We start from the raw sequence: 17,221 nt of genomic DNA on the forward strand, positions 1-17,221 counted from the left end.
CCAGTACATTCCAATACATAATAATAAAAACTATAAATTACAATAAGAAGTATACATACAAAAAAAAGAAAATTAAATTAAATAAGTAGTGCAACACGGGAGGAAAACAACAATAGGCAATGTTCATGGGTTCAATGTCCATTTAGAAATCTGATGGCAGAGGGGAAGAAGCTGTTCCTGAATCATTGAGGAATCATTGAGTGTGTGCCTTCAGGCTCCTGTGCCTCCTCCCTAATGGTAGCAATGAGATGAAGGCATGCTCTGGGTGATGGGGGTCCTTAATGAAGAATACCACCTTTTTGAGGCATCGCATTTCAAAGATGTCATGGATGCTGGGGAGACTGGTGTTTTCTGTAGCTTTTTCCGATCCTATGCAGTGGCCCCTCCATACCATGGTGATGCAACCAGTTACAATGCTTCCCACGGTATACCTGTAAAAATTTGTAAGTGCCTTTGGTGATATATTAATTCTCCTCAAACTCCAAATGAAACTCCAACAACAGTGCAGGGGGACAAACACTAGAACTGTAGTGCTTGAAAGAAATGCTCACCATACTTTTTTCAAATGCAGTTAGGAATGTCACGACCAGACTATGTAACAGTTTCTTCCCCCAAGCCATCAGACTCCTCAATACCCAGAGCCTGGCTTGACACCAACCTACTGCCCTCTACTGTGCCTACTGTCTTGTTTATTATTTATTATTATTTGTTGTAGTGCCTGCACTGTTTTGTGCACTTTATGCAGTCCTGGATAGGTCTGTAGTCTAGTGTAGTTTTTGTGTTTTTTTCTTACGTAGTTCAGTGTAGTTTTTGTATTGTTTCGTGTAGCAGCAGGGTCCTGTAAAACGTGGTCTCATTTTTACTATGTTCTGTACCAGCAGTTATGGTTGAAATGACAATAAAAAGTGACTTGACTTGACTTGACTTGAATAGGAAATAAACACTGGTATTGCCAGCAGAAAAAGATAAAGATTTTAAAAGATTAACTTCATTTGAAGCATCAAAGTATGCAGTGAAGTCCATTGTTTTGTGTCAACCACCAAAGCAGACAGAGTATGTGCTGGGGGCAGCCCACAACTGCTGCTATGCTCCCTGTGCCAATGCAGCATGCCTACAACTCAATAATCCTAACCCTAACCAGACATTTTTGAAATGTGGACGGCATGGTAGCATAGTGATTAGAATGACGATTTACCTGCGTTCATTTCCTGCTGCTGTCTGTAAGGAGCCTGTTCATTCTTCCCATGACCACATGGGTTCCCTCCAGGTGCTCCAGTTTCCACTCACATTCCAAAGACGTACCAGTTGGTGGGTTAGTTAGTCATTATAAATTGTCCTGTGATCAGGTTAGGGTTAAATCGGGTGTTGCTCGATGCAAGGACCTATTCCGCACTGTATCTCAATCAGTTAGTCAATCAATAAATCAGTAAATCTAACCCCGAGAACCAGAGGATACCCACGAGGTCATGGGGAGAATGTACAAACTCCAAAAGACAGCCGCGGGAATTGAATGATGTATTATGGATAAATTAATTATAAATTATAAATTTGATGTCTGTTTATTTTTCCAGATGAATGTAGCCCTCCTAAAGACAAGACCTCGTGGTTGAACATAATGAAGAAGACTAAAAAAAATGTTTCTGGAGCAGCTTTTGGTGTTCGTCTAGAGGAATGCCAGCCTGGTGTAACTAACAAGGTACCTGTTGTGTTCTTTCCATTAGAAGCTTGAAAGTATGTTTGTATGTAGCTTTAAAACATGATACAGATCAGTGAATTTTACTTCAATTGATTCTTATTCAAATTCAGCCCTCTTCCAACTTCCCTGTCTCCTAGTCCATATTTCCATCTGTCTGTCATTTAAGACATTTCTGAAATCTACTATTACTATTGGGATGATATATACCCTGTTCATGTTCCAAAGTCTTTCAAATTCCTCTTTTAATTCAGCATATTTCTGGTGTTTTCAATGGTTCAATTGTTTCATTTAATATCAGAGAATGTGTACAGTATACAACCTGAAATTCTTACTCTTCACAGACATCCACAAAACAGAAGAGAAAACCCCAAAGAATGAATGACAAAATAACATTAGAACCTTAAAGCCCCTTCCCCCCTCCCATGCACAAGCAGTAGAAAAGCATCAACCCTCCCTCTTCCCCCTCCCCCCGCCTCAGCAAAAGCATCTGCCCCCCCGCCTCTATGCAAGCAATAGCAAAGTGCGCCCCCCCCAAAGAGGCCATGATCTAGAGTCCATCAAAAAACTGGTGCTCATCCCAACAGTTTGACACTCACAGGCGAGGGAGAGAGAGGTATCACTCCTGCTACAGCAAGAGTTGATTTCTGTAAGTTATATGTGTTTGGAATGGCTGTATCTATTATGTAAGTTGTTTGTGCTTGTTTATCCTGTATTATTATTAGTTTTTTTTTGTATTTGCTTTTTGTTTGTCTTTCTTTGCACATTGGCAGTTTGTCCATCTTTGTGTGTAGTTTTCCATTGATTCTATTATGTTCTACTGTGCATGCCAGTAAGAAAATGAACCTCAAGGTAGTTTATCATGACATATACGTACTTTAATAATAAATTTACTTAAATTTTTGAAGTTAAGTCAGCCAAGATAGAATGGTGGAGCAGACTGTATGGGCCAAAGAGCCTAATTGTGCCCCTATGTCTTATGGTCTCTCCTTATATCTTTTGGAATATACTTACTTACTGCCCGTTATGCTATTGCCGTTTAGGGCAGCAATGAAGGTCCTCCATCTCTGGCAGTGTTCAGAGCTTCCTTCTTTGTGCCAGTAACTTCCTCTCGGCTTTCACTACTGGCAGCCATATAAGTTCCGGGTGGAGACTCAGGAATACCGTCGCACTCAGATATAGAAAGATTCTTCGTTGCTGTTTCCGTAACAATTTTGTTTGACCAGTCAAGGTTGATAGCCATGAGCTAAACCCCTGAACCTGGAGGACCGGTGGACCACTTGTAGTCTAGCCTCTATCCTCTTGACCTTTTTGGCATGGGTGACTCGACCAAGAGCCAAAGCTCATGCAGTACAGTCTATTCCAAATCTTTTTACATAAAGATGGTATAAAATGCCTTGGGTGTAATTTTTTGCACTGTTTGAATATGTAAATGGATGTTTTCCTGTCTTCTGAAGAAATGTTTCACCTGTTTTATATTTGTTTTACAGTTAAATACTGGAATATATTATTTGCACGTTGACCAGATATTGACATATGTGTTTGTTTTTCAGTTTATTCCATTGATTGTGGAAATATGTTGTAAGCTGGTGGAGGAGAAGGGATTGGAGTACACAGGAATCTACAGGGTACCAGGGAACAATGCCATGGTCTCCAGCCTACAGGAGCAACTGAATAAGGGAATGACTGATCTAAATACCTCAGATGAAGTAAGCCTCCAGTTATTTGAATTATGAGAATTTTGTTTTGCAATAAAGTATTTGAAAGATATCTTGAATTTTTGATAGGATTATTTAGAGAGTTCATCCAGTCTCCTGCAACAATTTTAAGGCAAGGCGAACAAGAGTCTTGGCCTTTTTAACAAGTGGTTTGGAAGAAACATTGGATTTGATGGCTCACAAAGTCAACTTTGCTCCTTTGCCTTGACTTTGCCACAGAATTCATAGCTCATCATTAACTATAGGAATCTGTATTGAAGTTGAATCCTCTCTGGCCCCTGACATGAGATAACTGTGTCTTTTACAGAAATGGCAGGACCTGAACGTGATCAGTAGTTTGCTTAAACTGTTCTTTCGAAAGCTTCCTCAGCCTCTCTTCACAGATGGTGAGTAAAATGACTTAATAATTCATTGGATGTGGTGTGAGGAGGTGAATCACATGTAATGCGGTGACATTTTATAACTATAGTTCACTCTATATTTTGACTCTATTTAGAGTCATAGAAAAGTATAACACAGAAACAGGCCCATTTAAACTGCCTCGTCCCATCAACCTGCACCATAGCCCCCCATACCCCCACCATCCATGTACGTACTTAAACTTCTCTGAAATGTTGAAATTGAGCTTGCATGCACCACTTGCACTGGCAACTCATTCTCCACTCTCATGACCCTCTGAGTGAAGAGGTGTACCCTTATGTTCCCCTTAAATTTTTCACCATCACCCTTAACCCATGGGCTCTCGTTGTAGTCCCACCCAATCTCAGTGGAAAAAATCTACTTGCATTGACCCTAACTAAACCCCTTATAATTTTGTTTATAAGAAATTTAGACATGTACATGCATGGGAGGGATATGGAGGGCTATGGTCTGGGTGCAGATCAATGCAACTAGGTAGAATAATAGTTTGGCACGACTAGATGAGCTGAAGGACCTGCTTCTGTGCTGTAGTGTTCAATGACTTCATGACTCTAACTCATATTAAATTACTGTGAAAATTCCCCATATTGGGAAATCCTGAACTTCTATAATAATAATTTATAAGCATTTTATAAAATTCTCATAAAAAAGTAAGGAAGCCTTTAGGGTTATTGATGTCTTTTCACATCCACTGCCTTGCCTTTATCAGCTTTCTAGGTAACTTCCTCGAAAAGCTATAAGAATGGTTAGACACAATTTAACATGCACAAAGCTGTTGAGACTATCCCTAATCAACCCCTACCTATCCAAATACTTACATATCCAGTCCCTTAGAATGCTTTCCAATAACTTTCCCACTACTGATGTCAGTCTCACTGGTCTGTAGTTTCCTGGCTTATTCTTTGAGCCTTTCTTAAACAACTGAACAATGTTAGCTATTCTGTAATCCTCTGGCACCTGAACTGTCGCTAAGGATGTTTAAAATGTCTCTGCGAGGGCCCCTGCAATTTATGCAGTAGGCTCCCACGGGGTTCAAGGGTACATTTGGTCAAACCATGGGGATTTATCCACCCTAATTTGCCTCAAGGCAGCAAACACCTCCTCCTCTGTAATCTGTATACAGTCGGTGACTTCACCGCTGCTTTGCCTCACTTCTATAGACTCTGTGCCCCAAGTAAATACAGCTACAAAAATTCCATATATGATGTGCCCCATCTCTTTTGGCTCCACACATAGATTACCACTCTGATCTTCCAGAGGATCAATTTTGTCCCTTGCTATCTTTTTGCTCTTAATATATCCATAGAAGCCCTTAGGATTCTCCTTCACCTCATCTGCTGCAGTAGCCTCATGTCTTCTTTCAGTTCTTCTGACTTCCTTAAGTGTTCTCTTGCATTTCTTATACTTCTAAAGTATCTCGTTTGTTCCCACCTGCCAATACCTGCTATGCACCTCCTTCTTTTTCTTAATCAGGGCCTCAATATCTCTCAAAAACCAAAGTTTCTTAAACCTGTTATCTTTACCTTTTATTCTGACAAGCACATACAAGCTTTATACTCTCAAAATTTCACTTTTGAAGGCCACCCATTTACCAAGTGCACCTTTGTCAGAAAATAGCCTGTCCCAATTCACACTTGCCAGATCCTTTCTGATACCATCAAAATCGGCCTTTTTCCAATTTAAAATCTTAACCCGAGGACCAGACCTATCCTTTTCCATAATTACCTTGAAACTAATGGCATTATATTCACTAGATGCAAAATATTTGGCCAAGTCATTGGGTGTACTTAAGGCAGAGATAGATAGGTTCTTGATTAGCCAGGGCATCAAAGGGTATGGGGTGAAGACAAGGGAGTGGGGATGACTGGAAGAATTGGATCAGCCCACGATTGAATGGCAGAGCAGACTCGATGGGCCAAATGGCCTACTTCTGCTCCTATATCTTATGGTCTTTTGATTCCTGACTTTATATGTAGGTTTGACCTCTTTTTCCACAACAACTCCATTATCTGCTCTGGCGCTCTGGTTCCCTTCCTTGTAACTCTAGTTTAAATCCCCCCATGCAGCACTAGCAAACTTCCTGCTAGGATATTAGTGCCTCTCCAGTTCAGGCGCAAACCTTCCCTTCTACTCTGGAAGAGAGCACAAAACCTTCCCTCCTGCACCATCTCCTTAGCTGTGTGTTATCTCCTATTTCTGCCCTCACTAGCACGTGACACAGGTAGCAATCCTGAGATTACAACTCTGGAACTCCTGTCCTTTACCTTAGCACCTAACTCCTTGAACTCACCTTGCAGGACCTCATCACCCATCATATCCATGACATTGGTCCTGATGTTGACCCTGACCTCTGGCTGCTCACTCTCCCACTTAAGAATGCTGAGGACGCTGGAGGTGACGTACCACACAGGAATCTTTTCTGTATCCCTAACCAGAAAATCTCCTATCATTACAGCTTACCTCTTCTCTCCCCTTCCCTTCTGATCACAGAGCCAGTATCAAAAGCAGTACACCTGTTGTTGAAGGGAATGGCCACAGGGGTCATCTGAACTGGATGCCTCTCCGCTTTCCCCCTCCAAAATAAACAAAAGGAATCCTGGCTATTTTGTCAATTAGTTTTTGTTTTTTAAGAGTTGCCCCAAATAAGCGGCTGCCCTGATTAATTGATAGCCCAGTTAACCAGAATCCACAGTATGTACTGTATGAGTGTGTGTATTTCTTACCGTAATTTATAGTGGTTTTATAAATATAGCACTGCACTGATAATTATCTGCATAGGTTTCTCTGCATATGTGCTTACTGTAGTCTCTGGAATCCCCTCGAATTCCTTGTCTCCCATTTATAAGCTGCCTGTTAGTGGCATTCAGAGCCCAGGCAAATTTCACTTGAGCCAGTAACTGCATTACAGATCACCACCAACTCTTTCAATCTCTTCATTGCTTCTGAGTAATCAAATAGTTAGTTTAACAGCCAGTTCTTCAATTAGACTTCTTTGGCATCCCAATGGATTAATGATATATTTCTTCCATTCAGGTTTTTTATAGGCTTTGCAGTGGCTGTTGATGCCAGTGTGGGACAGGACGTATTTGGTGGTCCGAGTGGACAGTAGTTCATGAACAGGTGTACTCCTTGCCTCTGTCCTCATTATAAAATCTGGCTTCCAATCAGTAATTGGACATAAGCCATCTATTTGTTCACGCTCACAAGACTAATCCTCAGACTTCATTTGGCTACCACTGAATCCAACTCATATCCAAGTTTCTTGAAGATATTGTCATGTCTTAAATTCTATCTCCTTTTCCCTCCATCTCCACATATAAATAAATTAAATAAGTATTGCGAAGAGAGAGTGAGGGAGGCGGAATGGAACAAAGGGTGGCTGTGGAAGCCAAGTCATTGGGTATATTTAAAGTGGAGGTTCATAGGTTCTTGATTAGTAACGGCATCAAAGGTTACAGGGAGAAGGCAGAAGAATGTCAGAGTCAAAGTAAAATTTATTATCAGAGTACATACATGTCGCCACATAGAACCCTGAGATTCTTTCCCTGTGGGCATACTCAGCAAATCTATAGAATAGTAACTGTAAACAGGATCAATCAAAGAGCAAGAGTATAGAAGACCCAAGATAAAGAGTCCTTAAAGTGAGATCATTGGTCATCTATCTCAATAGATGAGTGTAGTTACCCTCTTTTGTTAAAGTGCCTGATGGTTGAGTGGTAGAATGGGGTTAAGTGGGATAATAAATCAGCCATGATGGAATGGTGGAGCAGACTTGATGGGCTGAGTGGCCTAATTCTGCTACTACGCCTTATGAAATTGACCTGAATTTTGAAGTCCAGAATCTCTGTTTCAGTAAAGTGGGCTGATTTCTTCAACAATCTAACTTGGTTATTAAAGAAGGATCTCAGCCTGAAACTTTGACTAGTTATTCATTTACATAGATGACGCCTGACTGGCTGAGTTCCTCCCGCATTTTGTGTGTGTTAACTTGTGTCTTATTGTTTCCTGTGCCCTGCAGACAAGTATAATGATTTCATTGAAGCCAACAGACTGGAAGATTCAGCAAAGAGACTTCAAACATTTAAGAAACTGGTAAGTTTTACAAGGTCGCATATCTAATACTCTGAATATATTCTAACTTCAAATAATCACTTTTGCATTCTCAGTTAATGCCAAAAATGACTTTATAGCAGATGTTGAAAATGAATTTAAAAAAACACATTTGTTCCTTGCTTATCATTTAAATCCATCTTTTAAATCTCCTCGTAACCTTAATTGCTGCAAGGAGAACAATCTACTGTATTTCCTCCTCTCTCCATGTAATGGAAGCATTGTAATCAATCACTTATACACATTCTCCGAAGATTTGACTTAATTTCAAAACAGAGATTTCCGCAGTCAAAGTCACTTAGATCACATTTCTTTCCCATTCTGATGTTTGGTCTGAACAACAATTGAACTTATTAACTACATCTGTATGGTTTTCCACATTGAGTTGCTGCCACATGATTGGCTGGTTAGATATTTGCATTAACAAGCAGGTGTAGAGGTGTACCTAATAAAGTGGCCACTGAGTGTACTTTCTATATTCACAAGATTAAAGTAAATCCAAAACACAATAATCCCTTATTTCCTCTAACCTGTAAAATGGCCATGAACTGAAGCCCAAATTCTGTCAGATTATGCCTTTGTAAAAGATTAGATTAAAGTTGTGGAATTAAATATTTTAGATCAAGTGCAAGTTGAAGTTTGTCATTCAGCCATGTTCATGAATACAGCGAAAAGAAACAACGTCCCTCTGGGGCTAAGGTGCAAAACGCAGTATCAACAGTCACACACAGCACATATAGTACAGAGTTACGGTAGCAGAAAGTATACAGTCATAAAAAAATATATATACATTGCCCAAGTCCCTGTAGCTTTGTGGTGCAGCTGCAGATAAACACAATCCAATTTATCTTCCACCTAGTGAACACTAGAGGGCAGTGCCAACAAGAGGGGCCAGACCCCAACCCAGCACGGACTCCAGCCTTCTCCCACACTGGCTCCAGCATCTCCTTCCCAGTGTTCCTGTAACATTAAAACGTAGTGAATGAACATGAAGGTCCAGTTTTATGCTAATACATCTTACATTATTTCAGCTTTGGAATTTGCCAGAGTATTATTTTGAAACACTGAAGTTCCTTACGGGCCATCTGAAGACTGTGGCAGATCACTCCGAAAAGAACAAGGTAACTCCTACTTTTTCAATCTGTAATATTAACTCTCTACCAGTGAGTAAACTACAAAAATAATCAAACTCAAAGTAAATTTATTATCAAACTATATATATGTCACTGTATACTACCCCGTGATTCATTTTTAGTAGGCATTCACAGGAAAATAAGGAAATACAATAGAATTTACAAAAAAAAGCTATGCACAAAGACTGTACATATATACTAATGAGAACATGGGTTGTAGAGTCCTTGAAAGTGATTCTATTAGATATGGAGTCAGTTCAAAAAATTCAAAGTTTGAAGTAAATTCATTATCAAAGTGTGTACAGTCATCATATACTACCCTGAGATTCATTTTCTTGCAGGCATTCACAGTGATATAAGTACAATAGAATCAATGAAAAACTGCACAAATCAAAGACTGACAAACAACTAGCGTGCAAAAGAAATCAAACTGTGCATACATAAAATAAAATAATTAATAAATAAGTACTCTCATATATACATACAAACACACTGAGAACATGAGTTGTAGAATCCTTGAAAGTGAGTCCATAGGTTGTAAAATCAGTTCAGCATTAAGGTCTGAGGCTAGAGTTTAAGTTTGAGAAGTTAGAGGTATGACAAGTGTAGGCAGGATTGTAGTTCAGGCAGTGGAATGCTCCTCCTGTGAGATGTGCTATTTCAGGGTTCCTAACGATCTCCCTGATGACTAAATCTGCAGGAAGTGCATCCAACTTCAGTTCCTGACTGACAAGGTCAAGGAACTAGAGCTGGAGTGGGATGTTCCCAGGAGGACCATCCGGAAGGCTGTAAACTTCATAGATGAGACTTTTACTGAGGTGGTCACACCCAGAGAGCAGGCTTCAAATAGTAGATGGGTGACCACCCGGAGAGGTAAGAGGGCCTCAGCAACTAGTATTCCCTTTGGATACCTCTGGTGGGGTGACCTATCAGGGCACAGCAGCCAGGCAGGCTAGTGGCACTGTGGCTGGCTCTGAGGCTCATCATGGAAGGGGAAAGGAGACTCAATAGTTAAGGGGTGGACAGGAGATTCCGTGCCCGTGAAAGAGATGCCAGGATGGTGCGTTGACTCCCAGGTGTTAGGGTCCAGGATATCTCAGAGTGGCTGCAGAAGATTCTCAGGAGGGAGGGTGAACACCCAGAGCCATGGTGCATATTGGCACCACTGACATAAGTGGAAAGGGGGAAGAACTCCTGCACAGTGATTACAGGAAGATGGGGAAGAGCAGGACCTCCATCGTAGTAATCTCTGTATTACCCTCAATAACACGTGCTAGTCAGAGCAGGAGTAGGGTGATAGTACAGATGAATGAGTGGCTGAGGAAATGGTGTAGGGGACAGAGTTCGGTCTTCTGGATCTTTGGGGTCTCTTCTGGGGAAGGTTTGACCTGTACAAGTAGGACGAGTTACACCTGAACCCAAGGGGAACTAGCATCCCCCTTATCACATAGTGGTGCCAAGAAAACAACTTCTCCCTCAACGTCGAAAAAGCGAAGGAGTTGATTGCAGTTTACAGGAGGAACGGAGACAGGCTAGACCCTATTGACATCACTGGGACTGTAGTTGAGAGGGTGAGTAGTTTCAAGTTCCGTGTATACACATCACCAAGGATCTCACCTGGATTGTACATACTATCTGTGTGGTGAAAAAAGCACAACAGCACCTCTTTCACCTCAGAAGGCTGAAGACGTTTGGCATGAGTCCCTAAATCCTCAGGACTTTCTACAGGGGCACCATCGAGAACATCCTGACTAGCTGTGTCACCGCCTGGTACGGGAACTGTACTACCCTCAATCAGAGGGCACTGCAGAGAGTGGTGCGGACAGCCCAAAATGTCTGTGGATGTGAACTTTCCTCTATTCAGGAGATTTACAGTTGCAGGTGCGTAAAAAATGGCCCAGAGGATTATCATAGACTCCAGCCACCCCGACCACAAACTGTTTCAGCTGCTACCATCTAGCAAATGGTACCGCAGCATTAAGGCCAGGACCAACAGGCTCTGGGACAGCTTCTTTCACCAGGCCGTCCGATTTATCAATACACATTGATCTGATTGCATATCTGACTATACATACAAATATCGAATCTTAGTGCTTGGGCAATATCCTCCCACATTTCCCTTCCTTATTGCTTGTACATAGCAACAGACATGCAATGTAAAGATTTATACTCCCTCATGTTGTGAGATGGATGTAAGAAATAAAATTCTTATTCTAATTCTAATATCCTTGTGGGTAGGTTTGCTAGAACCATTGGGGAGGGTTTAAACTAATTTGGCAGGGGGTTGGGAACCAGAGTGATTGGGCTGAGGATTGGGCAGTTGGCATCCAAGCACATGCAGTGTGTAGTGAGACTGTCAGGCAGGACAGGCAGATGATGGGGCAAAAATGCAGTCAGTGGAATGAGCTGTAGTGTAACAGGGAGGCAAAATTGAAAAGTGTGATGAGTACAGGACTGAAGTTGTTATATTTGAATGCACGCAGATTATGGAATAAGGTGGCTGATCCTGTAGCACAGTTAGAGATTGGCAGGTATGATGTTGTGAGTATCAATGAGTTATAGCTGAAAGAAGATCGTAGTTGGGAGCTTAACATCCAAGAATACACATTGTACCAATATCAAGTTTTAGATGTGAAAGCTTCAGAATTTGGTTACATATTCTGCCTCTGACACTGTGGTGGAGGTAAAGATTGCAATTCTGAAAAGCAGAGGTTTTTGTGTTTTATGTTGTTTTGCCCGAGCTTTGTGTCCGCACTATATTGGCATCGGAATGTGTGGCAACATTTGCAGACTCCCCCAGCTCATCCTTGCATATGTTGCTTGTTAAAGCAAACAACACAACTTACTGTATGTTTTGATGTACATGTGATAAACCTGAATCTGAATGATGGCTATATGGAAAGTGTCAGGGAGTAGAACTAATTGGATAGCACTTCAGAGAACCAATCCAGGCAGGATGAGTGGAATAGCCTCCTCCTACTATATTTCAGTTTGAGAGTTATCTGTACTCATTAAACTCGCCTCTTGTTCACCGACCATGTTCAGAATCATGGACTGGAAGAGGTAAAGGAGCAAATGGATGTTATTTGTACAATATTTAGCTGTCTACTCTGAAGCTTCAATAAACACTCTTAATTTTTTATTAATTTGACCATAAATTTACTCATCATCCGTTACTCCTCTGAAAATGAATTTATTTTCCAATCTGTCATTGCCTTGTGTTTTCACCCTCTTAGATGGAACCGCGGAACTTGGCTTTGGTGTTTGGCCCAACCCTTGTCAGGACGTCAGAGGACAAAATGATTGACATGGTGACGCACATGCAAGATCGGTACAAAATAATTGAAACCTTAATACAACACGTAAGTTTAAAGTTTTTCCTTGAATAAATTAGTGATTTATTGAGAAGAATAAACACCGATGAGAAGACGATAGACCATAAGATATAGAAGCAGAATTAGACCATTTGGCCAATCGAGTCTGCTCTGCCATTTCATTATGGCTGATCTATTTCCCTCTCAGCCCCAATCTCCTACCTTCTTCCTGTATCCCTTCAGGCCCTGACTAACCAAGAACCTATCAACCTCTGCCTAAAATATACCCAATGGATTGGCCTCCGCAGTTGCGTGTGGCAATGAATTCCACAGATTTGTCACAATCTGGCTAAAGAAATTCCTCCTCACCTCTGTTCTAAAGGGACATCCTTCTATTCTGATGATAGTCTTAAGGCTGATTTATACTTCTACGTCAAATCGATGCCGTAACCTATGCAAGTGGCCTACGTGCATTGTGAGCATTTATACTTGTGCGTTGGCGTGTCAGCGTCGCTCTGCAATTTGCGCACGTCACGCATGCGCACACAGCTGCCCGTGCAAGGCTTCATGGTCATGGTAGTCTTTCTCGGGGTAAACAAGTTTAAAGCCAGCGTCTTTTTTCGTAAAAGCAAAATGTGTCCTCCATAATTTTGGAGGTCTGTAAAGCTTTACGGAAAGCATTGCAGCCAGGGTCCCTTCCCTGCCCTTCTGTCGCCCAATGGGAAGCTATTGCAGCGTAGGAGGAAATGTGATGCTACCAAGCAGACCAATCACAGCTGTTGCGGTCTGCGTTGCCGCTACGCATAGTTACATTTTGGGAGAGGTGCGCGTCAGGCTACAGCGTAGGGATCCACGTAGGCACTGTGTAGGGTTCGCAGCTACGGCGTCGATTTGACACAGAAGTATAAATCAGCCTTTAGACTCCTCCACCATAGGAAGCATTCTCTCCACATACACTCTGTCAAGGGCTTTCAACATTTGGTAGGTTTCAGTGAAACCTTCCCTCGTTATTCTGAATTCCAGTGAGCACAGGCCCAGAGCCATCATATGACAAACCTTTTAATCCTGGAATAATTTTTGTGAACCTCCTTTGAACTTTCACCAGCACATCCTTTTGAAGAACGTTATCCTTTTTGATAAACGGCTCACAATACTCCAAGTAAAGCCTCACCAGTGCTTTATAAAGTCTTAAAATTACATCCTTGCTCTTATATTTCAGTCCTCTCAAAATGAATGCCAATATTGCATTTGCCTTCCTCACCACCAACTCAACCTGCAAATTAACCTTCAGGGAATCCTGCGCGAGGACTCCGAAGACCCTTTGCACTTCAGATTTTTGATCTTTTTCTCTGATAGTCTAGGCTTTTATTTCTTCTATCAAGGTGCATGACCATAACTTCCCAACAGGTATTCTATCTGCCACTTCTTTGCCATTCTCCTAATCAGCCTAACTCCTCCTGTAGCTTCTTTGCTTCCTCAAAACTACCTGCCCCTCCACCTGTCTTTGTATCATTTGCATCTTTGCAACAAAGCCATCAATTCTGTTATCCAAATCATTGACATATAACATAAAAAGAATCGGTCCCAACACAGACCTCTGTGGAGCACCACTACTCACTGACAGGCAGCCAGAAAAGGCTCCCTTTATTCCCACTCTTGTGTCTCCTGCCAATCGACCACTCCTTTATCCATGCTAGAACTCTCTTGTAATACCATGGCCCCTTAACTTGTTAAGCAGCTTCATGAGTGGCACCTTGTTAAAGACCTTTTGAAAATCTAAGTACACAACATCTACCAATTCTCCTTTATCTGCCCTGCTTGTTACCTCGTCAAAGAATTCCAACAGATTTGTTAAGCAAGATTTTCACTTGAGGAAACCATACTGACTACGGCCTATTATATCACGTGCCTCCAAGTACCCCAAAACCACATCCTTAACAATCAATTCCAATATCTTCCCAACCACTGGCGTCAGACCAACTGGCCTATAATTTCTTTTCACAAACAAGAGAAAGTCTGCAGATGCTGGAAATTCGAAGTGTTTCCGCCCAAAACATCGACTGTGCTTTTTCCCATAGATGCAGCCTGGCATGCTGAGTTCCTCCAGCATTTTGTGTGTGTTGCTATAATTTCTTCTGTCTTTCTCCCTTCTTGAAGGGTGGAATGGCATTTGCAATTTTCTATTTCTCCAGTACCATGCCAGAATCAATTGATTCTTGAAAGATCATTACTAATGACTCCACAATCTCTTCACAACTTTGGGGGTAGACCATATAACCATATAACAATTACAGCACGGAAACAGGCCATCTCGGCCCTTCTAGACCGTGCCGAACTCTTACTCTCACCTAGTCCCACCGATCTGCACTCAGTCCATAACCCTCCATTCCTTTCCTGTCCATATAGCTATCCAATTTAACTTTAAATGACAACATCGAACCTGCCTCAACCACTTCTGCTGGAAGCTCATTCCACACAGCTACCACTCTCTGAGTAAAGAAGTTCCCCCTCATGTTACCCCTAAACTTTTGCCCTTTAACTCTCAGCTCATGTCCTCTTGTTTGAATCTCCCCCACTCTCAATGGAAAAAGCCTATCCACGTCAACTCTATCTATCCCCCTCTTAATTTTAAATACCTCTATCAAGTCCCCCCTTAACCTTCTACGTTCCAAAGAATAAAGACCCAACTTGTTCAACCTTTCTCTGTAAATAGGAGATGAAACCCAGATAACATTCTAGTAAATCTTCTCTGTACTCTCTCTGTGTTGTTGAGAAGATTGCTGACTATCTGGTCCAGGTGATTTAGCTACATTCAGACCTTTCAGTTTCCCAAAAACCTTCTCCCTAGTAATGCAACTTCACACACTTCTGCCCCCTGGCACTCTCGAACTTCTGGCAAGCTGCTAGTGTCTTTCACAGTGAAGACTGCTGCAAAATACTTATTCCGTTTGTCCGCCATTTCCTTGTCCCCCATTACTACCTCCAGCATCATTTTCCAGTCTGATATCTACTCACGCCTCTCTTTTACACTTTATGTATCTGAAGAAACTTTTGGTATCCTCTTTATTATTAATTGGTGAGCTCACCTTCATATTCGATCTTTTCCTTCTTTATGACTTTTTTGTTGCCTTCTGTTGGTTTTTAAAAGCTTCCCGATCTTCTAAATTTCCACTAATTTTTGCTCTATTTTATGCCCTCTTTGGCTTTTATGTTGGCTTTGACTTTTCTTGTCAGCCAAAGTTGCATCATCCTGCCTTTAGAATATGACTTCTTTGGGATCTATCTATCCTGCACTTTCTGAATTGCTTCCAGAAATTCCAGCCGTTGCTGCTCTGCCATCATCCCTGCTAGTGTTCCCTTCCAATCAATTTTGGCCAGCTCCTCTCTCATTCCTCTGTAATTCCCTTTACTCCACTGTAATACTGATGCATCTGACTTTAGCTTCTCCTTCTCAAATTGCAGGGTGAATTCTATCATATTATGATCACTGACCTCTAAGATTTCCTTTGACTTGAGCACTCTAATCAATTCCGGTTCATTGCACAGCACCCAATCCAGAGTAGCTGAACCCATAGTGGGCTCAACCATGAGCTGCTCTAAAAAGCCATCTCCTGAGCATTCTATAAATTTCCCCTCTTGGGATCCAGCACCAACCTGATTTTCCCAATCTACCTCCATATTGAAATTCTCCATGACTCTCATAACAATGCCATTTTCTATCTCCTGTTTTGTGGACCACATCCTTACTGCTGTTTGGAGGTCTGTACATACAGTAGTGCCAGAAAGTTTGTGAACTCTGCAGAATTTTCTTAAACAAGACCTAAAATGTCATCAGATCTTCACATAAGTCCGAAAACTAGATAGAGAAAACCTGATTAAGTAAATAACACAAAAGCATTATACTTATTCATTTATTTATTGAGAAAAATGATCCAATATTACATATATTTCTTGGAAAAAGTATGTGAACCTTTGCTTTAAGTAACTGGTGTCACCCCCTTGTACTGCAATAACTTCACCCAAACATTTCCAACAAATACATGTAATATTGGACAAACTTTCTAGCACCACTGTAACTCCTATCAGGGTCTTTTTACCCTTGCAATTCCTTAGCTCTGCTCGCAGCGATTCTACACCTTCTGATCCTATGTCACCTCTTTCTAATGATTTGATTTCATTTTTTACCAACGGAGTCACCCCACCCCTTCAATCTACCTGCCTGTCCTTTCAATATGATGTGTATTCTTGGATGTTAAGGTCTCAGCTACAATCTTCTAATCTTCTTTCAGCTACAACTCAGTCCACAACATCATACCTACCAATCTCTAACTGTGCTACAAGTTCACTAGCTTTATTCCTTATACTGCGTGCATTCAAATATAACACCTTCAGTCCTGTATGTGAATCACCCTTTTCAATTTTGTCTCCCTTTTGCATTGGGACGCATCCGTTAACTGCAACCTCAACAGTACCTCCTGGTCGGGTAATAATAACTAAACATTATATAGAGTACATTGGTAGAGCCAAATTGCCATTTTCCCTCCTGACTTTCATAAAGCTGTTTTGGATCTGTAGCAGTGTGACTTTTAAGATAGATTTCGACCCAAAACAATAACAATTCCTTTCCCTACACAGATGCTACTCATACCCTGAGTTCCCAAGATATACGGGTAGTGGCTTAATTGGTCAGATAGATGTAATAGGTTAACACAGACTCATTGGGCTGGAACAGCCTGTTACTGGTCTGTATCTGTAAGTGCAGTGGATTCACGTTATTGGGGACATATTGGGACCAGTACATTTTAACCCAATTAAGCGGCTGCCCCAATTAGT

General features: G+C 41.3%; 1 protein-coding gene across 5 annotated transcripts in view; it reads left to right on the forward strand.

Moving 5' to 3' along the window:
• Positions 1 to 17,221, forward strand: part of LOC134340331 (rho GTPase-activating protein 23-like) — a 490,201-nt gene that overhangs the window by 442,881 nt on the left and 30,099 nt on the right. For all 5 annotated transcript variants that reach the window (XM_063037438.1, XM_063037439.1, XM_063037437.1 and 2 more), the window contains 6 exons: positions 1,572 to 1,696; positions 3,247 to 3,402; positions 3,719 to 3,797; positions 7,850 to 7,923; positions 8,973 to 9,062; positions 12,311 to 12,436. In XM_063037438.1, the coding sequence (XP_062893508.1) occupies positions 1,572 to 1,696; positions 3,247 to 3,402; positions 3,719 to 3,797; positions 7,850 to 7,923; positions 8,973 to 9,062; positions 12,311 to 12,436 (650 nt within the window). The remainder of the gene's footprint in view (positions 1 to 1,571; positions 1,697 to 3,246; positions 3,403 to 3,718; positions 3,798 to 7,849; positions 7,924 to 8,972; positions 9,063 to 12,310; positions 12,437 to 17,221) is intronic.

This window comes from Mobula hypostoma, chromosome X1 (genome assembly GCF_963921235.1).
Source record: "Mobula hypostoma chromosome X1, sMobHyp1.1, whole genome shotgun sequence".
NCBI classification, from domain to species: Eukaryota; Metazoa; Chordata; class Chondrichthyes; order Myliobatiformes; family Myliobatidae; genus Mobula; species Mobula hypostoma.